This window comes from Podarcis pityusensis (genome assembly GCF_964106645.2).
Source record: "Podarcis pityusensis genome assembly, chromosome: 12".
In the NCBI taxonomy this organism is placed as follows: domain Eukaryota; kingdom Metazoa; phylum Chordata; class Lepidosauria; order Squamata; family Lacertidae; genus Podarcis; species Podarcis pityusensis.
In genome coordinates this window covers 32,879,685-32,906,712 of record NC_138037.1, presented here as the reverse complement: position 1 = coordinate 32,906,712, position 27,028 = coordinate 32,879,685, and the positions used below count along the sequence as shown (strand labels likewise).

At 45.9% G+C, this 27,028-nt stretch overlaps 1 protein-coding gene and 1 long non-coding RNA gene across 5 annotated transcripts in view; one reads left to right on the top strand and one right to left on the bottom strand.

Moving 5' to 3' along the window:
* The first annotated feature begins 43 nt into the window (after positions 1 to 43).
* Positions 44 to 23,638, top strand: LOC308459571. Of its 3 annotated transcripts, XR_013978167.1 has the most exons (5): positions 44 to 280; positions 9,440 to 9,567; positions 16,019 to 16,078; positions 21,007 to 21,043; positions 22,147 to 23,638. It is a non-coding gene; the product is annotated as an uncharacterized lncRNA (long non-coding RNA). The 3 variants fall into 3 exon arrangements; XR_013978168.1 differs by lacking the exons at positions 21,007 to 21,043; positions 22,147 to 23,638 and having other exon boundaries at positions 16,019 to 16,384; XR_013978169.1 differs by lacking the exons at positions 16,019 to 16,078; positions 21,007 to 21,043; positions 22,147 to 23,638 and adding an exon at positions 11,030 to 12,602.
* Positions 20,428 to 27,028, bottom strand: part of BZW2 (basic leucine zipper and W2 domains 2) — a 47,036-nt gene continuing 40,435 nt past the window's right edge. For both annotated transcript variants that reach the window (XM_080974953.1, XM_080974954.1), the window contains exons 11-12: positions 24,750 to 24,872; positions 20,428 to 20,870 (exon numbers count right to left, since the gene is read on the bottom strand). In XM_080974953.1, the coding sequence (XP_080831079.1) occupies positions 20,833 to 20,870; positions 24,750 to 24,872 (161 nt within the window). In that variant the 3' untranslated portion in view covers positions 20,428 to 20,832. The remainder of the gene's footprint in view (positions 20,871 to 24,749; positions 24,873 to 27,028) is intronic.

Sequence of the window (27,028 nt, the reverse complement as noted above, 5' to 3'; positions counted from 1 at the left end):
CGCGCGCGCCCATTGGCTGGCCGGAGGAGACAAAGGTAAAAATATGCAAATAGGCGCCCGGCCCGCTGACCCGGCGGGGGCCGAGATCCGGGAAGGGAGGGGCGCCTCGATCGTGGCTGCGCGCGAGGAAATGGCAGAGCCAGAGGCGCCCCGAAAGCCAAACAGGCGCACGCCCATTTCTGGTTGCTCCAGGAGAGGAGGGAGCAGCTAAGAGCACCGGCGTCAAAAAGCGCTTTGCGCCATTTTCTGCGGGTTCGTGGGTTTTCAGTGATCGACCACGGTGGGTAGCCAATGTGGTACCCTCCACGTGGTGGTGGGCTCCAGGTCCAATAGTCAGTGGGGATGGGAAGTGGAATCCTATAACATCTGGAGGGCACCAGGTTGGCTACTCCAGTCAGTTGCCTACCATCGGTTCTAATCAATCTAATCAATCTGTTATGTACTGAGTTGAATAGGATCCAAACTGTAGCAGTCTGATTGGTCCTAGAACAATAGGATCCAAAAGGCAGCAGTCTGATTGGTCCTAGAACAATAGGATTCAGAGTGCAGCAGTATGATTGGTTGGCAGGAACCACCCAATCCTGCTCCAGATAGAAGTGAATCCACAACCTGATTGGCTTACAGTAGAATTCCAGAATTAGCCAATCATGTGCAGCCCATTGTGTAAATAATGTATATAAAGCAGATACTGTGAGGGGACAATTATTCATTCCTCCTCACCACTATGAGCTGAATAAAGAGCATGAAATCACTTTGCGACTCTGAGTATATTTCACTGGCGACGAAGGTGGGATCCCGCTGAGCTGACTGCCACACACAGCACCGCAGCACCGCCAACTGCCGCACCGCTGCCTCGCACCGTGTTTCCAGGCTTCAGCTCCGGGGCACAAGGAACTCAGAATGGCAGCCAACAGCAGCTTCTCGCCATTCAACCCAGCATCTGGAGACTGGGAAGCGTACGCCTCCCGTTTCACCTTCCTCCTAGAAGCCAAAGGGGTCACCGACGAAGAAGACGCCAAGAAGAGGGCGATATTCTTCAGCGTCTGCGGAGAGGAGACGTTTGAAATCGCCCGGGCTCTCCTTGCGCCTGAAGACGTCGCTACTGTTCCATACAAAACAATAATGGAACAGCTGAAGGGGCACTTTTCGCCGCAGCCCTCAGTGGTGGCTCGTCGAAATGCCTTCTACGCAAAGCGGCAAGCCCCTGGGGAAACCATAACTGGGTTTGTGACCTCTCTCCGCCAAGCCGCCCGGTTCTGCAACTTCTCAGAGCTGGAGAACATGCTTCGTGACCGCCTCGTCGGTGGCCTGAAGGATGAGAAGCTGCAACGACGCCTCTACGCTAAGAAGGACCTAACGTTCCAGGTCGCTCTGGAGGAGGCCCTGGCAACAGAAGCTGCCGAGAGGTCGACCCAAGAGGCACGGCCGAGCCTGCCATCCCAACCGAGGGTCCACCATGAAGACCTCACCGACGACTCAGGATCCGACAGGGAGGAGGTGCACCGAGTACAGCAGCGCACTCAAGCAGCGCACAGACCACAGCTGCCTCGACGAGAAGGAGGGAACTGCGCAAGCTGCGGGGAGAGTCACGAGAGGAGGACCTGCCGTTTCCACAACGCAGAGTGCAGGCAGTGCAGAAAATCGGGACACATCGCCCGGGTGTGTCGGGCTCGGCCCACCCGACACCCGGCATCAGATGACCAATCCAAGAGCCCCAGGTCCCGGGGCCCAACGCACCAAGGCAACTCGACGGAGCTCACGGACTTCCAGGTATACCAGTTGCCCCACCCCAACGTAGAGAAAATTTATGTAGAGGTACAGATAGAGGGGGCCCCATGCCGCATGGAGCTTGACACGGGTTCAACTCTATCCATAATCTCGGCAAGGACCTTAAGGAAACTGTGTCCCACTGGGGGTCCCAAACTCAGGCCGGCCCCATTCACCCTCCGGGACTTCCAGAAACGTAAGGTCCCCACAATGGGGGTGGGGACCTTCAGGGTGCAATACCGAGGGCGGACGCGGCAACTGGACTTGCTTGTGGTCAAGGGCCCCTACATTAGCTTACTGGGATTGGCATGGTTTGGACCACTGGGGCTAGCTGTCACCGGGGTGAACCACACTAGCTTACAAGTGGACGTGGACGCCATATGCAAGGAATTTCCAGGGGTTTTCGATGGGAAATTGGGACAGTATACGGGCCCCCCCATTGCGCTACAGCTTGACCCCGCAGTACGACCGGTCAGGCTCAAGGCCCGCCGGGTCCCGTTCGCCTTGAAACCCCGTATAGACGAGGAATTGGACCGACTCGTAGAGCAAGGAGTGCTGGAGCCGGTGCCTAATGCTCCCTGGGAAACCCCAATCGTCACACCCGTCAAGCCTAATGGTTCGGTCCGCATCTGCGCAGACTACAAATGTACCATAAACAAGGCCCTCACGGCCCACGCATACCCAGTGCCAGTGGTCAGCCATGTCCTTGCCACCCTGGCTGGGTCGAAAATTTTTGGCAAGCTGGACTTGGCCCAAGCATATCAACAGCTGCCAGTAGATGAGGCCACAGCAGAGGCACAGACGATTGTGACGCACAGAGGAGCGTTCAGGGTAAAGCGGCTGCAATTCGGTGTCAGCGTGGCACCAGGCATATTCCAGAATATAATGGACTCTCTCCTTAAAGGGATTCCTGGCGTCACCCCCTTCTTCGATGATGTGTTGATTGCCGGCCCCACACCAGAGGAGTTTGAGGACCGCCTCCGCACCGTTCTGCACCGTTTCCAGACGGCGGGTCTCAATGTGAAGCGGGAAAAATGTCTACTAGGAGTGCCTCAGGTGGACTTTCTGGGATTTATGGTGGACGCAGAAGGGGTCCACCCGACTGGGGACAAGGTACGGGCCATTTGTGATGCCCCAGCGCCCAAGAGCAAGACTGAACTTCAGGCCTTCTTGGGACTATTGAACTTTTACCATTCCTTCCTTCCCCACAAGGCGGCGGTAGCGGAGCCCCTACACAGACTCCTGGACAAGCGGGCCCCTTGGGTGTGGGGCCAGCGCCAGGAGGCCGCATTCCAGGCAGTCAAGGACTTGCTTGTCTCAAACTCGGTCTTGGCACACTTCGACGAGAGGCTGCCGGTGGTGCTAGCATGCGACGCCTCACCCTATGGCATTGGAGCTGTCCTGGGGCACCAACTCCCGGATGGAAGAGAGGTACCGGTGGCGTACTTTTCCCAGACACTCAACACAACCGAGCGGAACTACTCGCAAATCGACAAGGAGGGTCTGGCAATCGTAAAGGGAGTAAAAAAATTCCATGATTTCTTGTACGGGCGGCCCTTCACCGTGGTGACTGACCACAAGCCGTTGCTTGGCTTGTTTGCCCCCGAAAAGCAGACCCCCCAAGTGCTGTCTCCTCGCGTCCTCAGGTGGTCAATTTTCCTTGCCAGCTACCAGTATGCACTGATTCACCGACCTGGGAAGGCGATGGGCCATGCGGACGCCCTCAGCAGGCTACCACTACCGGAAACAGGCCCTGACCCAGCACCTGCACAAGAGGTTATGAGCCTGGAGCTGCTTCCCGACCGCCCCATTCAGGCACAAGAAGTTGCACACCATTCCAAGAAAGATAGGGTCATCTCCCGGGTCCTGGACTGGGTGTGGAGGGGATGGCCCAGCAGCAGCCCCGGGCCAGAATTCGCCGGCTACACAACCCGCAAACATGAACTGTCGGCCCACAAGGGGTGCCTGTTATGGGGAAGCAGAGTCGTTGTTCCCCAGCCCCTCTGCAAAAGGGTCCTCACAGCCCTACACGAGACACATCCAGGGGTAGTAAGAATGAAGGCCCTTGCCAGGAGTTATGTGTGGTGGCCGGGGATCGATGGAGAGATAGAGGCCTGGGTCAAACACTGCCAGGCCTGCCAAGAATCCCGCCCAGATCCCCCAAGGGCCCCAGTCCAGTCCTGGGAGTCCGCCCGAGCACCATGGTCACGCCTGCATGTGGATTTCGCTGGCCCCTTTCAGGGGAAAACATTCTTCATAGTGGTGGACTCCTACACCAAATGGCTGGAAGTCGCACTGGTACCGTCCACTTCCACGTCCGCAGCCATCCGGGTACTACGCAGGCTGTTTGCAACCCACGGGCTCCCTGACACTCTCGTCTCAGACAACGGGACTGCATTTACGTCAGGAGAATTCCAAACCTTCACAGCGCAGAACGCCATCCGCCACATCCGTTCGGCGCCGTTCCACCCTGCCACCAATGGCCAAGCAGAACGCATGGTGCGGACCACCAAGGACACCCTTCGCCGCATGACGCAAGGGGACTGGGAGTACCGCCTTGCCACATTCCTTCTAGCACAGCACAGCACCCCCAGCTCAACGACTGGCCGGAGCCCCGCTGAACTACTAATGGGTCGGCGCCTTGCAATCAGATTGGACCGCCTTCACCCCGATAGAGCTCAGGATGAGGTAGTGGTGGGGGAAGGCAGGAACCCCCGGACCTTCGAGGCCCAGGACCCAGTGTACGCAAAGAATTTTGGGGCAGGCCCAGCATGGGTACCCGCCACAATCACCAGGGTCACTGGCCCCGTGTCGTACGAGGTGCTAACGGATGGGGGGCAATGCTGGCGCCGCCACTGCGACCAGATACGGCGACGATTCCCGGGAGAAAACCAGGAGGAGGACAGGTCAGAGGAGTCCCAAGGGAACAGCGGGGCAGTGAGGCCCATAGAGCAGGAGGGGCCAGCAGGAGAGGCAGAATCAGTAAATACAGAGAGGACCCGTGAGGCCGAAAGGACACCGGAACCAGAACCACGACTGAGCGAGCCGGTTGCACCAGACCAAACAGCCGCATCACAGCCAGCATCCTTGGAACACGAGCCAGAACCCGGAGCCCGGACCAGGGAACACCCCAGGCCACAACGCACACGTAGGCCGCCGGCATACCTTGAGGACTATGAATGCGACCTCCCGGGCAGGACTGGAACTTAGAGGGGAGGGGTGTTATGTACTGAGTTGAATAGGATCCAAACTGTAGCAGTCTGATTGGTCCTAGAACAATAGGATCCAAAAGGCAGCAGTCTGATTGGTCCTAGAACAATAGGATTCAGAGTGCAGCAGTATGATTGGTTGGCAGGAACCACCCAATCCTGCTCCAGATAGAAGTGAATCCACAACCTGATTGGCTTACAGTAGAATTCCAGAATTAGCCAATCATGTGCAGCCCATTGTGTAAATAATGTATATAAAGCAGATACTGTGAGGGGACAATTATTCATTCCTCCTCACCACTATGAGCTGAATAAAGAGCATGAAATCACTTTGCGACTCTGAGTATATTTCACAATCAATCAATCTAATCAATCAATCAGTCAATCAGCCTTCAGGAAATCGTATGGGTCTCTGTGTTCTTTCAGAAGGAATAGGTGCATCCCAATAGTTATCTGGACCACTGTTTAAAGTATGTTGGAGGTTGAATCGTATTTTGAAACTGTTCTTATTTTTTTATATGCCAGGTTCCTTGCCACCCTGAGACTGAAGGCAGCATCAACATCATCAGAATAAAATTTTGGTTATGGTGCAATGCTATGGGTTTTTGGGGGTGGGGGTGGTAAACCTCTTAGACTTAGAAGTTTGATTACAATCAGGCAGCTTATAATGTAGGGGAAATATGTGTGTTTACTCAGAAGTAAGTCCCACTGTGCTCAATGCAGTCTACACTCTAGTAATGGTGTTTAGGATTTAAATCTTTGTAACCACCTGTCTCAGGTTATCTTAGCTACAACAGCACCCTTAACAAAGTACAGCTCCCAGAATTCTTTGAGGGAAGCCGTAACTGTTTGGTGTCATAGCACTATAAATGTATATTATGCATATGGCCACAGTGAGCACTACTGGGCTTTCAGTCTCTATATTAACTAACTCCCAGAGTTCCACTTCTGCCATGTATTTGACAACCTTTATGAACTCTGTACTCCATTATGCAGCTGGTCAATATAACATGAACGGTCATGAGTATCTGCACACTTGAGGCGTTTTATTTCAGTGAATCGCCCAGCTAGCTAGGGTGAAAAGATAAAGGCCTGTGTCAATATTTGGAGTGGCAAGTCCACAGTTTAAAGAGCAAGTTGGCACAGATGCTACGTCATGCACAAGTCACATTTCATGCAGCAAAGTCAAAAGGAGGGAAAATGCAATAGGTAGAAAGATGCAAGTAGGCTGCCCAGCTGCAAAGGATAGAACATATTCGAACTGGTTTGAGAAGCATTATGGATGAAACATGTATGTGGGTGAAAGGACAAAAGCCAGGGATACCTGGCTTACTAATATAGTACATGTGAAAAGGATCTAGGGGTCTTGGTGGACCACAAGCTTCACATGAGTCAACAGTGTGATGCAGCAGCAGCAAAAAAAGAAAGAAAGAAAAAGCTAATGCTATTCTAGGCTACATCAACAAAAGTATAGTGTCCAGATCAAGGGAAGTCATAGTACCACTCTATTCTGCCTTGGTCAGACCACATCTGGAATACTGTTTCCAGTTCTGAGTACCACAATTTAAAAAGGATGTTGACAAGCTGGAGTGTGTGCAGAGTAGGCCAGCCAAGATGATCGAGGGTCTGGAAACTAAGCCTGATGAGGAACAGTTGAAGGAGCTGGGTGTGTTTAGTTTGGAAAAGAGGAGACTGAGGGGAGATATGGTAGCACCACTTATTACCACCAATTAATAACGTGGCAGATCCACTAACTGCCCTCAATTAAATATAGTGCACCCACCTTACAGTATACCAATTAAACACATTTCTACAATTTACCACAGATTATCTAGTGGGGGAATTGTGTGAGGGAAAGCTTAATGATTTAGACTCTAAAGAAAAGCTTTATTAAACAAAAAGAAGTTTATTAAATGAAGTGAGTCAAGATATGCATTCTTTCAGGCAGACGTTAACTTATTTACTTTAAGTAACTATGAGATGACTCAGTCTTAAACACAATACTATAGGAACAACTCTTTGTAAACTTCAGTTACAAAAAAATCAGGTGTTAACACTTCAGGTGGTAAATATCCAGGTTTCTAGAATAGTTGGTAAAATGCTTGACTCCATTTCTGTCACTTAGATATTACAATTAAATACTTTTGACACCATCCCGCTTCCTTTATAGCTTAATACTTTGGTTCACTTCTCCTCTGTTACCCACTCTTTTAACAATCCTACACCTGAGGTATTCTCAGACCCAGGGGATCACCTCATCCCTTGGGCTAGGAATCTTCAGTACCTAGAAAAACTCTTCCCTCCTGGCTATACTGGCACCCAGGTAGCCTGCACAAGATCTACCTTTCCTGGTTCACTCACAGCCTTCCCAGGACACTCTTGTCTCTATACCTTTCCCAGACCCTCAACCAGGTCTCCCTATCCAAGCTGCAACGCTCTGTCCTCTCGCTATGGATAGTCTCCTCAGTGTGTAAGTTGAACTTCACTCAGAACCAGTTCTCCTTATCTCATTCCCTAATTCCCAACTCCAATCAAACCATATTTCTTAACCTGAACCTTTGCCCCTTCTCAAAACCAAACCCCTGTCTAATCTTCTCCCTCAGAAACTGCTCCTTTTATTCTTCCCCCCCAAACTGACTCTGTAGCCAGTCCGTGAGAGGCTCTAGCACACTGGTGGAATTTCAGAGGAACTGCATCACCAGACTCTGCTGTCCGTCACAAAGCTGTCTTCAAATATCTAAAAGGCTGTCACGTTGGAAGATGGAGCAAGCTTGTTTTCTCCTGCTCTGGAGGGTAGGACTTGAACCAAGTAACCAGAGAGGAGATTCTGACTAAACATTGGGAAGAACTTTTCTGACAGTGACAGCTGCTGTGACAAGAGGTGGTGGACTCTCCTTCCTTGGAGGTTTCTAAGCAGTTGTTCTTTAGTCGTGTCCGACTCTTCGTGACCCCATGGACCAGAGCACGCCAGTCACTCCTGTCTTCCACTGCCTCCCGCAGTTTGGTCAGACCAAACTGCGGGAGGCAGTGGAAGACAGGAGTTAGATCATATATGACCTAGATGAGATTCCTGCATTGCAGGGCGTTGGACTAGATGACCCTCAGCTTCCATTTCAACTCTACAATTCTGTTATTCTATTATTCCTCTTGTTGAGAGCCAGTTGTGCACCTGATCCACATTGGGCTCCTGGTGTGCCTCTTTGATGTGACATTCTGCACTGATTTATGCATGTGAGATGCTCTCTCTTTTTTTAACTGGTCCCTTATTCTGAGTGCAATAAAACAATGTAGGAATGCATGCAAGGAACTGCCATCCTGTAAGCATGAAGCTGTTCACTGGGATCCATGCATTTTCTGAAATGGGACTGCAGTGCTAAATCTTTTATCCGTAAGGACGTGCAAATTTGAGTTTTAAGGTAGTTTACAAAAAAAGATCTGCTGTCTAGACATATTGACACAACTTCATAGCCTTTCCTGCAACTCCGATACTTTACACAAGCACATGATTTGGTGGAGCCAGCAAAAATGCAGAGATCAAATAACCAGAGTCATGTTCCCTTTGTCATAGCTCTGAATTTTTCAGCATCGCCTTCCACTGTCCTGGTCCCTTTCCATCATGCATTATTAAGAGGGGATCCCCTCCCCCAACTGACTGGCAGTCTTTTTCTCACCTGGAGTGGGGCTGGGGAAGCAAGCAAGAATTGGGGATACTTAGAAGCAAGCAACCAAAAATAACATTTGCAGCATCACATTTTCAAAGGCACAAATAACTTTTTTGTGTGTGAGGACAGTTTCACTCTGCAGACTGCAAAGTTTAGGAAGCGAAGTAATCACAGCTGGAGGTGAACTTTGTACTGTGAGTCCAAATATATTTTACCCAGTTTGTTTAATCTGATAGAGAGAAGTCACATTTTCCCCCAAGACTCAAACAAGTTGCTGGGGAAATGCTAACCCTTCCTTCATGAAACCCAGCCTTACACACTTATTTACCTGGAAGTAACTCCCATTGAACTCAGTGGAGCTTAATTCTGAGCAGAAATAGGTAGGATTGCAGTGCAAAATCAGTGATTGTTATCAAAAGCCACATGTGTGTATGTGTGCAAGATTCAGCTTTTGGCACGCAACTTAACATGTTGATGGACAGCAAGCAACAGACAAATGGACAAGATAAACATGGTTCACCCAACCCCACTGAATATACATGTAGCTGCACATAATATTTTTGCACACCCGCAAAAGTGATGCAAAGCCTATGGTGCAAATATTCTAAGACAGGTAGTGCTATAGCTATAGTGTCTTCTTCCCAAGGCTGATATTTTATGCATAGCATAGCACAGTTCTTTTGCACTCGCGTAATATTGCTGCTGCAAGCAGACTTGCAGTGTCTGTATTCTTCTTGCTTGCTTTGTTTTGAGCCTCCTTTATCCCTGCTCCGTCTCACGCACAGTCCTTGTTTCTTTCAGGCCCCTTTGTTGTCTTTCAATGGCATCGCTGGCAAGTGGACAATATATCTAAGCAGCGGGAATCATCGCTTCCATGGGAAAGGGCAGCAACTTTCCCCTGGTGACCCCCATGGCTTCTCTGGCTATCCGTGAGTGAATTGAACAGACGAGTGGTGCTGTTAGGGTATTGGGGTTCAGGACTCAATAACCTGTGGGTTCTGCCTGGACAGCCCATGAGATCCAGTTGTCAGTCAAACAGGACATTTTTGCATACCCTCCAACATTTTTCCAATAAAAATAGGGACATTCTAAATAATAATAATAATAATAATAATAATAAATAATACCCCACCCATCTGACTGGGTTGCCCCGGGCACTCTGGACAACATCTAACATATATAAAAACATAATAAAACATTTTAAAAACTTCCCAATACAGGGCTGCCTTCAGATGTCTTTTAAAGGTTGTATAGTTACTTCTTGGTTTGGGGTTCACATAACTCCATATGCTCCAACGTTTCTCCGATGAAAATAGGGACGTATAGTAGAGGGTGAAATACCCAAGAAAGTGCTTATTCTTTTCCTCTACACAGTAACAGCAGCCAGAATAATTTATGCCCAAAGGTGGAAGGACAAAAATAGTCCCACAAAAGGAGACTGGCAGAATAAGCTAATAGAATGCGCTGAGCTAGCAATGTTGACTGCAAAGATAAGAAATGGAGATGAGTTGGATATAAAAGAAGAGTGGGAATACTTTGGCGAATATTTAAAGAAACATAACAAATCAGGTAAGTGGGGTTAGATATATGAGCAGCAGTTAAAAATAAGCAGAAGAGGGGTGGTAATTAAGGTGATACAGCTCAACAAGGACTACGGTAAACAAGACCCCCACAGAGGGATGTGTGTGGGAGCTAAAGAGTGTAAGATAAACGATGACAATTGTATAATTGTTGTACTAAGATATGTAAAATGCATAAATGTGTGTGTGTGTGAAAATAGGGGCATACTAAGGAATTTGGACCTTCTGGGATCAATTCAGATACCTGACAGCTTCTGTAAATCCTGGACTGTCGCTGGAAAATAGGGACACTTGGAAGGTCTGTTTTCTTAAACACAACGTAGTAGCCAGCAAGTAGTTGAAGGGTGGCACAGCAAATATGAGAACAGCACACGCTTTTATACACTTCCAAGCAAAGGGGCAGTTAGGCCTTTTATGGCTGTGCTTCCTTCCACTATAATCATGAGGTGTAGCAGCTTTTTTATCTTTCCTTCCTTCCTTTGTCCTAGCAATAGCTCTAGTTCTAGCAATAGCTCCTGCATACCTGTTTTTCCATCCTTCTCTTGCAGTGACAACCTTCGCATTCCAACCTTCACTTGCTCAACCTTGCTCACCCACATTTCAACCTTTAATGTTCTCATTTCTGTATATTTTTCCCCTCCAGCAACACAAGGCCATGTAGCAGACTTTCTCTTTTTCTTTCCATGGGCAGGGCAGTTGACCATGATTGAAAGGGATTCATCCATCCTATAACCATTTGGGACCCTGCTATTTTTGATGGTTTTCAGTTGTGTGGATTTCTTGTACAGTTTACCTTACCTTCTCTCGCTAGGCAGCTGTGTAACCCAACAGAAGGCAACCCAACGTGGCCCATGAAATATGTGCTAAGGCCTCTTCAAACCTGGAGCTGGTCTGGCATTTGCTCATTGTCCAACCTGGTGCAGAGCTTTGGTTTGCTGGCTTTATGGTGACTTTTGAAGTGGAACCTAATACAAAAGGTTGACGTGACTGCAGCGTGGGGCTTTTACATATTTAGGGGGTGAAGATTGTGTATATATGAGTATTGCCAGAGTTTTAAGGTCAGTATAGGGATGAACGAATCTGTCAGTTCAGCATCTCATTTTTCCCCATCTTAAATTCATGGCTCCTCATTTCTGTAGCAAGGAGAAATTAAAATTTTACATCACTGTAAAATTTACCAGCATCTTAGTACAAATTTCTCCCACTTTTGGCACGCATTTTGACAAATATACACAATTTCTGGTTAGCATTTCCCCCTAATATAATGCCTTTTTGTGTGTTTGTTTCACTAATATATGCATTTTTAGGCACGCTTTCCCCTAATACATCCATTTTTGCACGTGTTATTTGGCTGGAGAACTGCACTGCAACATTCTGAGAAGTGCAAATTTTGAAGCACAATTGCGCTTCAGTCAAGTATCAGTTGCAAACAAAATCAGATTTCAACCCCATCCCTGGCGAGTCTCATTTTCTTATTTTTGTACCTATTATTTTTAACACTAGGCTAATCTCCTGTCAGCTTGTCAATACCAGGGAGCCTATTCAGCTGGAAGCGAACTGTCGCAGCTCGCCTTGCAGGTGACAAATCCCCCAGCACAGCACCAGATAAGGCAGATTGCGACCTGACTTCCCAATCTGAGCCTCTCTGGTTGGTGACAGGCTGACATCACCCAGCAATATGGCAGCAGCTGATGGGAAAGCGGAAAAAACGAGACCCGCTCACTGTTAAATAAAACATCACCAGTTGAAAATGAAGGTCTGCTTAATGAGCTCGAAGGAGCTGGAGAAGCATTTAGCAGCCCAGAAGGCCTCCTGCTGTTCTGCCATATGGTTTCAAAAGCACATAGCCACTCATATCTCTGCTCCTGCTCCAAGAAACGTAGCTGCCTAAAAGAACCAGAAGAGTGTGAAATAATCCTATTTTAACCCATCAAGCAGCTTGGCATGGCCTAAAAGTTCTCCCCTCCTGCTTTCTTTTATCTTTACAACGACCCTGTGAGGTAGCGCAGGCTGAGAGAGAATTAACTGGCCCAAAGCCATCCAGTGGGCTTCGTGGCTAAACAAAAGATTTGAACTCTGCTCTCTTCACTTCCATCCCCCCCCCCCCATTCTCATCTGTTTCAGTAGTGGTTCCCAGACTTTTTTTTTGGCACAGTAACCCACAAGTCTGAATTTACTTGGGATGGAGACCTGTTAATTTATTGTCACATTAATTTTGGAAGCACACATAGAATCATAGCTGGAACCAAGTACTGTTTTGGCTTTACCCCTCTCATAACACCCTTACATCCTGGTTGTTGCGTACCATCGTTATTGAACAGAATTAAAGGATATTCAAGATTATCGGAGTTGCTTTATATTTCTCTCCCCTCTTCCATTTTCTTTTTTGTCTGATGCTGCTTAAAGAGCAACCCTAGACACAAGTGAAAAGCAAGCAAGTGAAATTAAGCCATGGTAAAGTTACGCCAGATCAAATCTCCATTTGGCAGCTTGGCTGCAGTGGCATAGCAGGGCCAGGTGGTACCCGGTGCGGAAAATTTCTTGTCACCCCCCTAACACACACATTGAGATCTAGTTGGACTCCCAAGAGACTGCCCTCTACTTACAGTATAAAAATACTGGCTGTGATCTCCCCATTGTCATTGCCAGGAGTTGTTGAACTTCTTTTAGGGAAGGATTGACCAAAGTTCTTGAGCTTTTTTTAGGGGAGGGTTGGCCAAAGTTCGTGTCATATCATAAAACCTTTATTGGCATCACATACAACATCTAAAACAAATCAATACAGAATTACCACTTCCCCAGTGGCACAAAACATTTGCTAAAAGAAAGGAGGCAGAACAGTCTATCGTCATATCTCTTGGTCTCCAGGGAGATCAGATGTCTGCAGTGTATTTCGATGGCCAAAAAATATATATAAAAAAGAGAGATATTTAGCCACTAACTTGGTGAGCTCCTGATCATTCCCCAGTAATAGAAAATGTTGGCCGACGTTGTTGAGCTATTTTTAGGGGAGGGTTGGCCAAAGTTTTTGAGCTTTTTGGGGGATGACAGGGTTTGGGTCCTGACTTGAGGGAGCTTCTGCTTCTCCCCTCCCCTTCACCCTCTGCTTGTTTGCTTGCCAGCCTCCTTCCTGTCATCTCCCTGTCTGCCTGCATGCCCACTGCAGCAGCCTGGGAGTACGGGACTGTCAAAACGAAGGGGGAAGGCCACCGGCAGAGCAGCAGAACTCACCCCCTTCCCCTGACGGCCCAGGGTAGGTGGGAGTCATGGGCTGGCGGCACACCAAATGTTACCCCCCTCCATGATGACATCTGGTGCGGTCCACCCCTACCCTGTTCCGCCCCTGATTGGCTGTTGCTGCTGCTCCGCCTAACCCTGGCGGGGGGGGGGGGGAGCCTTTACAGGAGTGTTCTGTGCTGGATTGCTGTGTCATGTATCCAAACTAAATGGGTTTAAGACCCCACCCTAGGACTGTCCCTTCTGAGGGATTTACACTGGCTGTCCTGTTTGTGGGTTTTCCACAAGCATCTGAAAGGCTTGTCTTCTTTACGTCCTTATTCTAAACTTCTCATCCCAGCAGGGCTTGCCATAGGATTACCCCCACAGATTGTTAAGAGCAGGGCTTTCCCCCCAAGGGCAACTCACAGGAACTCAGTTCTGGCACCTCTCAGGTGGGTGCCATTGCCATTCTAAGAGAAAGAGGGAGGTGTTCGTGGGGAGTTCCGGCCCCTCTTTTTCCAGAGAAATAGCACTGGTTAAGAGGAAAGCATTTTAATGAAACGCCGACCAAATTGAATGCCTTGGATGAAAAGCAGCACATAAATGTAGTAGATAATTAAGAGAAGAATAAATAAATATCTGACTTCATTTTAACTTGATAGTGAGAGCCCAACCACTGAATGACAACTGTGATGTTTTTAGGTTCAGATAACTTGAAATATAAATGGAATCTGCATGCAACACCCAGTAGGTCACACTAGAGGGCACAAAGAGTCTACTGTATGTCTCGAATACTGCCTGACTAGCTTCCAGCAAGGGAAAGACTTTCCCATGCAAATAAATAAACAAGCAGGTTTCACAAAGTTGCTGTTTCCAAGTGCAGGGTTTAGATAATATGTAGGATCAGTTGCTTTGCAATTAATGACACTTCAGACTAAATAGAACCCAGACTTGTTCTTTTTTTCACCAAAGGCTTCAGTGCAATTTTTATTCTGACTGATTTGCATTAGATTAGGAGCAAAGCAAGTCCAAAGAAACCACAAACTTCATTTATCGGCAGATCAGAATCAAGCTGCAGCTAAAAGATCTGGGCTAAGGCTTATGCCTGTGAAGATGTTCATCCAATGCTCATCTACCCTATTTAAATAAATAGCCCATGCTTCCTCCTCAACAGCAAAACTCTAGCAGAGATTATTATGTTAAAATGAAATGCAGCTTAACACACCATGACATCTTAGTAATCATAGGAGTTGTGTGCCTGCCTCTTCCATTTTCCTCATCCATTATTTTTGTGTGTTGACTGGGGCTGATGGGTCCAACAACATTTAGAAGACCACAGGTTCCCCGCCCCACTGTAAGGGAAGTCAGTATTCTTATCCCCATGTTGTAGATAGGGGTCAGAGGCTGAGAAACAGGCTCACCTCAGGCAACTCACTCTGTTCATGACGGAGATGAATATTTCATACATACAGAGTGTACACTCTGCTACCCCAGGTCTGCGTATGGGAGCTGCCTAAGGGCTGATCTTGTGTGGCTCATGTTCATTTCAGTTAAGTTTGCACAGATAGTATGTGCTCAGTAGGTTAGAACTATTGCCAATCTCCATGACACCCAAATTTTGCCACCTGAAGCAGCTATCTTATCATGTCTCATGGTAGGGCCAGCCATAAGAGCCCTTTAGATATCTGGTTCAGGCATGCATGCCCCAAACAACCCATGTATCATTCCTAACCATGGTAGGGTTCAGTGATGGTATCAGCATAGCTAATTTGTAACCAAACATGATGAATAAAAGCTCCTTTAGTCTGTCTTACACTTTATAAAACCCCATGGCTGTCAGTGTTTTGTGGGAGGGATTCTAGCACATACTGGGAAATTTAGGTTAAAGTGCCCTAGCACAACAAATTCACTTTAAAAGGGAAGTGGACTGTTTGCAGTTAGGAAAGTGATGGGGAAATGCATTGAAAAGTGTGAAATAAACAAATGATTAATAGGAAGATATATAAACACCCTATAAGTAAATCAGGATGAATGCTCATTGCCATATAACCTCCCTACAAACAACTCAGAACAAACGCTCAGTGAAAACCAGATAGAATCTAACAATTTCACGAGCTTTTTGCAAACAGATTTCGACAATTATTCAATGAATAGGTTGCCTGGTCTGGAGGAGTGGTCTAGTCTCCCATCTTCCAACAAGGAAGCAAATACAGTTCACAAATTGAGACCTTTGTTGAGGAAATGTTAGAAATGTGAGGAAGAAGCCAACTCTCTGAAGTCATGTCGATTTTACAAAAAAATTGCATCCGCTTCTTTCCGCAACACCATCATCCTAAGTCAAGATCTGTGTTTAAGTTAGTACTTTTCATCAAATATAGGCATCAGAGCCCAGTTCAAATGATGGGATATGAATAAGAACAACTCGGAGAACAAAGCACCAGATGCTGACACTTTAGGGATTTCCTCTTGGCCCTTAGTAACTCCTCAGGAAATTGCTACAGAAGCAGACATTTAATAACATCCATCCAGCAAAGCAACCCTTCTGCAGGATAATTTTCTATTCCTTCCTTTTTCCTTACAGACTGCACCATGAGTCAACAAAGGGGGCTTTAACAACCTTTGAGTGGAGTTGAACATGCAAGTATCCTTTTATGACTATTAAGAAGATCGGTTTCAACCAAATTAAAAAATAAAGACCCTTTGTTTCCATATAAACATATTTGTTTGAATAACGCTATTGCATGGCTTGGCACCAAGTGTTTGTGCATAAAAGGCTATTTGTCCTTGTCAGGGATGTAAGGATCCTCTGGACCCACTGATTCCTCAAGAGAAACACCAGGCGAGTTCTCTTTTCTACACTCTTCTGATGATGATGCTCCTTCCCTGTTTCCTAGACTGTTGAAGTGCAGAGCAGCCATTGATATTTCACCGTCTGGGAAACAAACGTGAACACACAGAGCAAGGTCTTTGGGGAGGGCTACAATTAAATAGGAACCGTTCTGGCGGGAAGGTTAACGGCGTTTCCATGCGCTGCTCTGGTTCACCAGAAGCGGCTTAGTCATGCTGGCCACATGACCCGGAAGTTGTACGCCGGCTCCCTCGGCCAATAAAGCAAGATGAGCGCCGCAACCCCAGAGTTGGTCACGACTGGACCTAATGGTCAGGGGTCCCTTTACCTTTACCATTCAGTGGTAACACCTTGCACGTTTTTACATGCGGCCCACTTCCTGTTGCTCCAGTTAAAAGGATCGGATAGCACTGAGACTATCCCCAGACCTGAGACCCTAGACAAGACTGATCTAAATCACAGGTGAGCAACTTGCACCCCACAGGGCCATGTTGAGGCCCTTGGTGCCACTGGAGTTCCTTTCTTTCTGCTCATTTCCTCATTGTTTTTCTGTTTATGTAATTTAAGACTACATAAGGGGCATTTTAACACCCACCCACTCCCATTTTATGGATTGGAGAAAAGAAGCTGCCTGAGAACAAATTGCAATGTAAAAGGTTGTGTATAAATGTGAGTAGCACACTAAAGTCAGGAAGAAATTACTTTCACTGACTTTCTAGAACAGTAGCTGCATTGGTCTGTTGTATCTACATTATTTTAAATCTGCTGCATACTTTTTTAAAAGAATAACCCCACCAAACCCAGCAGGGTTTACTTCTGAAGACAGCCATATAGGTTTGGATATTCTAATATGTGGTAGACATGACAAAAATGGAAACAGGTAAATCTTTTTTTTCCTGGATCGGTTAATCTAGAACACTTGTCTCTGGCTCCACCCATTGCCGTCAAACTACAAAAGGTTGCCCCCTCCTGGTCTAGCTGGACAATTATTCTGATGTAGTATAAAGCAGATTCCTATGCACTACTCTGTGTTTCACAATTGATTGTTTATTTTGACATTTCAATGATGGCTTTAAAGGAGCGGGGGAAATGGCTTAGGCAGCAAGGTGGATGTTTTGGTTTCTCAAAAATGGGTTTACAGAAGATGCCAGCAGGTCAGTTCTATCCAAAGCAAAAGCCAAATTGTCTAGCCCATAGTTCTTCCCCCACTGCAGATTCCTGATGCCGTTTAGACTGCTCTGGCTAAAGGTAAAAAACAGGTACTCTTCAAGGTCAGCCAACATGCTCAAGATGTAATATATTGTAGTGTGTGTGTGTGTGTGTGGACACATGCATACATATAATATATGTACATACATCATCTAGTATATATACATACTGTGTATATATATATATATATATATATATATATATATATATACACACACACACACACACACACACACACATTTTGTATATACATATAAATATTGTATATATACTCTCTCCCCCCCAACATACACGCAACACACACACACACAAATATATATATATGTGTGTGTGTGTGTGTGTGTGTGTGTGTGTATGTTGTGAACTGCCCTGAAATCTATGGGTATATGGCAGTATACAAATTTTAACAACAACAACAGGAGGCCCTGTTATTGTGGGCTAGAAACATGCACCCCCAATGAGAAAGTTATCCGCTTTTCAGATCCTGCAAAATACTATTGTTTCTGATGCAGAAGATTAACATGGCTACCTCTCTTTAAAAAAAAATTTAAAAAAAAAATTCCACTAATGGAGCTGACAAGTATTTAACAATATTCTCTGTACTTCAGTGGCTTAAAGACAGCACTGTTTGCCCACAGTGACATCACTGCATAAGCGCACTCTACAGCTCCTCACTATTTCCCTGCAGGCATAACTGGATATGGTCACACACTGTTCTATTAGCAATTTCATTATTTAGTTGTCATAGTTACCGTAAGCCCTTTACATTTTGCTTTCAGAAAGCAATACACCTTAAATTACTACTTGGCCAAGAGCTGTCTGCTAGAAGGATTTTGCTTTCTACTTTTGGTGCTGCGACTTCAGTGAAACCATGCTATGCTATTCTATGTTCCACTTAGATGACAAAGCTTATACAGTCTTACCTTGGAAGCCAAACACATTGGGAGTCAAACGTTTTGGCTCCTGAACGCCGCAAACCCGGAAGTGAGTGTTCTGGTTTGGGATCGTTCTTTGGAAGCTGAACGCCCGACGCGGCTTATACTTGCGTTCAGGAAGCTCCTGCAGCAAATTCGAAGCCGCGCCTTGGTTGTTGAACGTTTTCGGAAGTCAGACTCCCGGACCGGATTCTGTTCAACAACCAAGGTACGGCTGTACTTTGAATCAGAAGCAGTGGGCTTTAATGGTTAAAGCCTTCCTCCAACCTGGTGCCCTCCAGATGTTTTAAACTACAACTCCCATCAACTTCAAGGGATGGTGGGAATTGCAGTCCAAAACATCTGGAGGGCACCAGGTTGGGGAAGGCTGATTTCTGTCCCACCACAGCACCCCCTTTTCAGGGCATATGCTGGCCTAATATCCACTGGGATCAGCTCAGCTGGCCGGGTCCTGGCTGAGCCAGGATTGAGGAGTTACACTGAGGTCTCTCTCCAGATGAGGTGAAGATGACAGAGCTAAGCCGGCATACCCTGGCTGCGTTGGGAATCTCCTGGCTCAGCTGAAGATCTGCTGGATCCAGTCCAGCAGATCTTGCTGTAGGATAGCTCCCTAACCATAAATTGTATAACCAATCAATTACATTCATATTTATTTTCACAAGGGTAAATGCAAGTTTGTTTTTAAATAATACTCCTGTGTTGTAGCAAGCATTGTTTTAATAAAAGGCTTTCCCCACCCCTATCTTGTGAAAAGCGAATTGCCTCTTGAGATGATGCTTGCTACCAATTTACAAGTCCTTGTATTAAAAAATACAGTCATACCTCATGTTACGTCCACTTCATGTTATGTTCTTTCAGGTCACGTCCCGCAGCAACCCGGAAGTACTGGAAAGGGTTACTTCCGGGTTTCGCCGCTCACGCATGCGCAGATGCGCAAAATGACGTCACGCGCACACGCAGAAGTGGCGAATCACAACCTGTGCGTGCGCAGACGCCCCGCTGCGGGTTGCGTTCTTTTCATGTTGCGAACGGGCCTCTGGAACGGATCCCGTTCGCAACCAGAGGTACCACTGTATTGTCGTCCTTAAATAAAAACAAAAAACCCTGCCAATTAATCAGTCAGTGTTTTAAAATTTATTTATTTAACATATACAGAAGTCTCTAAAAAGTTGTTTTAATCGATTATTATAACCAATTACAGGTTCGGATTAATAGAAATGGGTTTTAAGCTATATATAATAGAATGAAAAACAGCAATGGATGACTTGTATGAGAGAGGACAGGGAATTCCCAAAGTTGTTATTTCTTATTTAAAAACAAAGCAACCCAAACTCAACTCTAATATAGGTGTTTTAGGGTTGGTAAACATGCTATTAACGTTTCCATGTGGAAAGTTGTTTTTCACTTTGCTGTAACAAGGATTAGGGGATCTGTGTTCCATCAGCCCCAACTGACATGGCCAGTGGATACAGATTATTAGGGTTGTAGTCCAGAAACATTTGGAAGGCCACAGGGTTCTCATTTCTCCTGGAACAGATAACCGCCACACATTTTTCATGGAAACCCTGCAAGGACCCAAAGAGTTTCGAACCCAGCACCACATGTTCCTAGAGCAGTCTGTCACAGGTGTAAAAATGATGATGCAGAGAGAGTCACACCAAGGAAGAAGCTTGCCACATTCACCAGGTGGAGCAGCCTTTGCCTATCTGGTTTCCCACAGATACTTCGGACTACAACTCCCATCATCCTCAGCCAGCTTGGTCCTGCTTGCTAGGGCTGATGGGAGTTGTAGCCCCAAATACCCAGAGAGCACAAGGCTGGCAAAGCCTGAGGTAAAGTGTAGACTGGACCTTCTAAAACATCTGCCCAGAGTGGCTGGGGCAACTATTTTGCAAATAGCAAAATTATTATTAAATCCTTCTGCGGAAGGTTAGCAGTAGTTAGTCACATGCAAGCCCACTTCTGAAGCAAAAGAAAAATGCGCAGAAACATGAAAGCAAGATTTTTAAAAGCCATTTAATTTCCCCAAAATGTGATTATGTCAAATCACACACAAGCAAATATTGAGCTACACGCACAGAACATCCCTATGGAGAAACACTGAAGTGTTCATATGTAGTACCTGAAGACTGTTAATAAAAAAGGAGTCCTTAAAGGATATTACTTCAGTTTTCCTATATGTTGTTTCCTTGCTGAATGCCTCTGCCTACAATAGTGTACAGTGCGCCAGAGGAAGAGTCTCAGCATTTAATGTCTCAGGGCTCCAACATTTTATTCTTCTAAACAAAAGGAAAGCCTAGCCTAGAATTTTCGGTATGACACTGGAGTAAGAGTCTTTCTCTTTGAACGGTACAAAATTCCGCAAGAAGCAGCCGGCCACAGCGAATACGTTTTGTGCTTTGTTCAGCCATCTTGGTTTTCTTCGCCTTCAGATTCGGATTCTGAGAGGTGAAGGAGGGAGGGAGGGAGGGAGAGAGAGCAATGGAAAAGTGAAGATTTTTCTCCAACTATTAAAACAATTCATGTGGCAACATTTATACAGTTATTCCTTTAACAAGCCCCAAATATTATTTTAAGGCTGTATCTACTACACCCCGGGGAAAAACCACTATAAGTCATAAATTAAATCATTATAACAAAAGAAAAAAATACTCTATTAAAGTCGCATAGACAAAGTTTTGTGCTCTACAGTGCCATCTGGTGCCGCACGCTTATAACGCAGTTATAGTGTTGTAACATGGCTAATGTAGCCGAGTCCTCAATTAATGAATCAAATGCTCTATGTTATACTGCAGCAGAGGTAGGAGATCTGTAGACTTTCAGGTGTTATTGGGCTCTATCTTCCATCAACCAGCAAGTCAGGGATCATGGGAGTTGTAGTCCCGCAGCAGTCCTGCGCTAAGGATACAAGACCCCTCCCATAGCCCTTGGGACAAAAGGCTGTCTCCCCACTCTCATGCCCACTGTCTCTCAGCGGCTCCTCAGCATCCCACATGGAGGCTTGACCCCCAATGGCACGATAGATGGGACAAGTTGGTCTTACACCACAAAGGGATAGAGCAGGCATAGGCAAACTCGGCCCTCCAGATGTTTTGGGACTACAACTCCCACCATCCCTAGCTAACAGGACCAGTGGTCAGGGCTGGTGGGAATTGTAGTCCCAAAACATCTGGAGGGCCGAGTTTGCCTATGCCTGTGATAGAGCCAAGATTCCCAATGCATCGGGGTGGATCAGGATCTGCTAGTAGATCTCTGGGCAATTTGAAGCAAGGATCAACAAGGATCTCCCACTTCCTAACTGTATAACAGTGGCAACAACCAAATGATTCCTCCCCTAGACTGTATGGCTGCTGAACTGAAGGAAGCTGGGCGTGTGGTAGCTGGGGATGAGGGAGGGAGAGAAACAGATCAGATCAGTTCAGTTCTGGTATTCAAGGTAAAACCCTGGGCCAGATTTTTTAAATTCTAAGCATATGTCTTTTGCACCTGGCTTTGGCTGGTGACTCTCAGGATAATAATAATAAACAACAACAACAACCTGCATGCCTTCCCAGCCCTGCAATATACTGTATCTGATTCACAGCAACACAAGCACATTGCAAAACGTGTATTAAACTAATTATCTCTCTCGTTCTCATGTATGTATGTATGTATGTATGTATGCATTTGACACATTCATTCTGGTTTTCCAGAGCCTTCTCTTTATTCTGATTTCAGCTACACTTTCTGAAATTGCAAGAGGCAGATTAAAGACAGAAATATCTGCAGAGGAAAGGGGGGGGGAAAGCAGGTGCCTGCTGTTTGCCAAATACAAAAAAAAAGAAAAAAAGCCCCAAGATATTTTTAACTGAAAATAATGTTTCAGGGCTCTTTGACATTTCAGGACAGAATGTTTTTTGCTAACATTTCTATTGGAATCATTACAAGATCTTGACACAGGTTGTTACTCTCCACATCAATTCTAACAAGTAAGCCCATTGCCGTAAAAAATAAATAAAAGGAGGGAACTTTGATTGTTGATAGAAACGGACTAAAAGCAAATAATAAGCTTGGATTTTGCAGGGGAAGCAGGCGAGGCCTAATAATTGCAACCTGCCAATCTCATGTGCAGCTAATATGGGATTAGTCTTCAAGGGGAGCTGCTTAAAGACTTTCTGCAGAAAGCAAAAATAACTCTCCATGGGTGGTCATCCGAAGAAAGGTGGGGAAGAAAGCAGCTCTTGGAACCAGAAAAACGACTCTGTATTACACAGTCCAACTCAGCTTCTACAGTTGAGTTGGCGCCTTAAAAATTATCTTTTTCCATTAGAGTTTTTCCCTCCCAGTCAGTCCCCTCCCTTTCTAACAGGATTCGTATGACAAAGCAAGAAGAGTTTTGCCTATGGGTTTGAATCCATATCTAACCTTCAGTCCAGTGATTCTGGCAAATGTTCACAGATTTGTATGCAAACTGTCTGTCATGACACCTTAGTGTGTTGGCTGCAGTGTGTAGGTGTGTCGCACAAACACCCCCTGTGCTCCTCCCGGGGCTGGGAAAAGGTTAGTTTAACCTCTGCTTTGCTAGTAAAACTGAACTACTGTGTCACAAAATGATACACGACCAAAAAGTGTGTCACCAACATAAAAAGTGTGGAAAGCTCTGGGACGGTTTTTCCTTTAAGTGTTTGCAAAGGCCTGGCCAGTAGGATTCACACTCACCCACCTTAGCTAGGCAATTGGGCCACATCCGTTTCACAAGTGATTTGCCATAACGCACAAGGAGGTGCTAAGACAAATCAAGAGTCTGGATCAAATCAAGAGTGGAACGGCTCATGCTGGTGAAGAGCTCTGCACATATTGGAGCCACACCGATTGTTTGGTTCAGGAACAGAGTAAAGCTAATGTTCCCATATCTATCACTGAGAAGCATGCTTCGCATCGCAGCTGAAATCATGCCCAATAAATGAGCTCCTGGTCGAAGCCTCTTCACCCCAAATAAATACATATTTGTGGCATGAAACCCACAAATGTTTTTGAATCACATATCATTACTGTATCCTGTTTTATATATAAGCTATGCTATAGTGGGCAAACTTGACTGACATCTTGTTTGTCATCTGAACTCCTTTCAGAGGCTGCTGCAAAAGAAGCAACTGCTTATTTATAAACAACCATTCCTTTAGAATTCTTTCCTGACTAGAACAAGGACAAGCTAAAATCCCCAATTGGGGGCGGGTGGGGGGGTGGGTGTGGCCATATTCACACACATTGGGGGAGGTTCAATTTTGTACTACTGTGCAAAAATGGCCCAGACATATGAAGAACCCACCAGCTGGAGATGGCCAGTGCAATCTGAGGGTTGGGAACATCAGGCCTGGAGGCCAGATTGTCAGTTTGCATTTCTTAGTGCAGAAAATATTGATCTGATGTGCAGAGATCTCTCCTAATTAATTCAAGAGGGTTCTGGAAGCTTCTTTGTGTGAAAGAAACAAGCAGAAGGTTCATGATGTTTGGGTTATTCCTTGAGAGAAGTTGAGTACAGCTGGCTTAAACTGGTTCTGTTACCTCTTCTGTCAAGGCCATGCTGACTATAAGAGGCAAGAAGGAACCTGGATTTCATTTTCTCTTTCTGTCTCTCTTTCCTTCTGGTGTGGTGTTCTGTATGTAATATAAAGGTTTAGTCTTACTATAAGTTATTGTAAGTTTAAGTCTGCTGCAACTGGATTTCTTATGGACAGTGCCAATCCTGAATGTATATTGGATTTGTGACCATTATGTTCATTTGCCTTCAGTAGCAGTAAAGCTCTGCTGGATGAAATATTAATTGCCTCTTTTGGGGGAATCCTGCAACGTGTTTAAGTTTTTACTCTTTATGCTGGAATCTGCTCTGGATCAATATTGGGTAGAATTCCATGACACAGATGTGGCCCTCCAGGCCTCAGGACTCTTCCCAAGACCCTTCCTCCTTTGGCTGAAGCCCTCACTGGTTCTCCTACACACCCTCTCCAGGTCTTTTGTCTGGCTGGAACATATCCTGAGCTCTCAATAATGCCTCTTGCTTTCCTGGATAGAAAGTTGCAGGCATAGAATACCTCTGATGTGCATGACTGGAAGACAAAAATAAGAATCACATCTGTTGCACCTGCCCACCCCTGGCATGTGGCCCCCAGAAAGTTGTCCATGAGGGAATGTGGCCCTTGGGCTGAAAAAAAGTTCCTCACCCCTGATGTAAGTCTTGGTCCCATTGCGGAACCTGGGTGATGTGAAATGAAGTATACGTTTCCTTAATATCCCAGATATACCAAGAAAAAGGAGGAGGAGGAGGAGGAGGAGAACCTTACCTTCTTCAGCATTTTGTAGCCACTCAACAAACTTCTTCATCTGGTCAAGGAAGACACTTTTGCCTTTGGCAACATGTGCTTCTTTGTACCACTTCAGGATGGCTTCTTCACTTAGGACATCAGCTGCAATTCAAAACCAAGGAGTATACAGTTAGGAAGTGTTTCTGGGCAGAGAATTAGCATACACAAACCCCAAAATTGCTGCTTTTTTGTTTTTTGTTTAAAAAAGGGCTTTAATGTGACTACACCACTTCAATCATCAGCAAAGCCTGACAGGAGGGGCTGCAGCTGGAAATGGAGAAACAAGGGAGACTTAACTGCGCCACTAGTATTCAGTGATCAAGCACTTAAAATAATTTCACGTTACATAAAATTGCTTCCTCCATTTCTGGTTAAAACGTTAACGATCTGCAACACGTCAGCCATGCAAGCAGCCGCCAAGAGGAAGGCAAGTTGCCCACCTGGTACTGCCTATTCAGTCTCCATCAAGGGCAAAGATGGCCATCTCTGTGGGAGCCATCTGGTGTCTATAGTCTAAACATGGATTCTTTGTTTCAGGTTGCCATGGAAAGTAAGCCCCAACAGAGCATCAGAAAAGCCCTGTTGGGTCTGACCAAGGTTGTATCTAGCCCAGCATTTCTGTTCTCACACAAGCAGAACGTAAGCACAGCAGCACTCTCCCACTCATGAGAATTCAGAGGCAGGCTGCTCCAAAACGAGAGGAAATCATGGAATTGTAGAGTTGGAAGGGACCATGAACACCATCTAGTTCAACCCCCTGCAATGAAGGAATCTTTTGCCCAATGTGGGGCTCAAACTCATGACCTTCAGACTAAGAGTCTCACGCTCTACTGACCGAACTATCTCTCATACTAAATATAATATTCAATGTAGGCATCATGACTAGTAACCACTAGCAGCCTCATTAATTTACAACTGTCTTAAGCTGGTGACCATCATGACATCTTGCAGAAGTGAGTTCCAGAGTTTAACTGGGCACTTTCTTTGGTCTGTCCTGAATTTTACCACATTAGGAATGAAGGAAATTGTCTAATACCAAGCCACCCTATTGGCTCCATCTAGATCAGTATCGTCTACAACAACTGGCAGAAGTTCTCCACAGTTTCAGACAGGAAGTCTGCTCTAGCCCTAACTGGAAATGCCAGGGATTGAACCCAGAACCTTTTGCATGCAAGGCTGAAGCTCTACATCTGAGCTACAGGGACTGTTCATCTCCATTGGTCAACCTGGGTCCTAGCATTAGGAGAGGAAGAAAAACTTCTCTCTACCTACTTTGTTTAGACCATGCATAATTTTATACACCGCTGTTGTATCATCCCTTAGTTTTCTTTCTTTTTTAAAAAATTAAAAATCCTGCAGTGTTGTAACATATCCTCAAAGGGGAGCTGCCCCAGTCCCTTTACTGTTTTGGTTGCCCTTTCCATGCTCTAAGTAGCAGGGATCTATCTTCCATAGATTCCCACAACCATTTTAGAAAGCCGCTCACATTTGCACTGACTGTGGCAAAGAACTCTATAGGTCCAGGGCTACTTTGGTACACTCTGTCAGAATTCCATCACAGAAGCAGCTTCCACATTAGGGTTTTCACGAATCTCACATAAAAACTCACACATGTGTCATTTATTGTTTGCAGAGGCCAATCACTGATGCTTGCAGAGAAAATCCAATGACATCATCATCCTTATATGGGATTTACCAACTTTGACACAGCAGAGACTTCTATATAACTGAAGTAACTTTAAGACTGGGTCCACCAGATGCTACTGGACTCCAACTCTGATCATCCTTTGCCACTGACAGTGCTGGTTGGGACTGATGGGAGTTGGAGCCCAACAGCATCAGGAAGGCCACAAGTTCCCCAGCCCTGCTGTAAGCCAACATCTGTTCCCAGAACAAACTAATTGAACAGCCGTTTCTTGATTTTATGTTCCTTTTAAGGCTCGCTGCACTTATTTTGTGAATAGCTTTGTCACATTTGTTTTATGTTGTGCTGTAATAATCATATGCATTGGTTTTAAACTGGAATCAACAGTAATCCCAGTTCTTTGCACTGCAGACCCCCACAGCAAAGGCAGCCTCTTCTGCACTCCCAGGTCTTATGAGATCCTGTGAGAGTTCCCACTGTCTCCTGAGAGCTCTGGAGTGGGTGGAATAGCAGTGCATTGAAAAGCATTGGCCACCCAAAGAGCTGCCTTATGGTTTCAAGCAGAAGACAGCAAAACGGAAAAGGGTGTTGTTACCCTAGGATGATTTGGGGG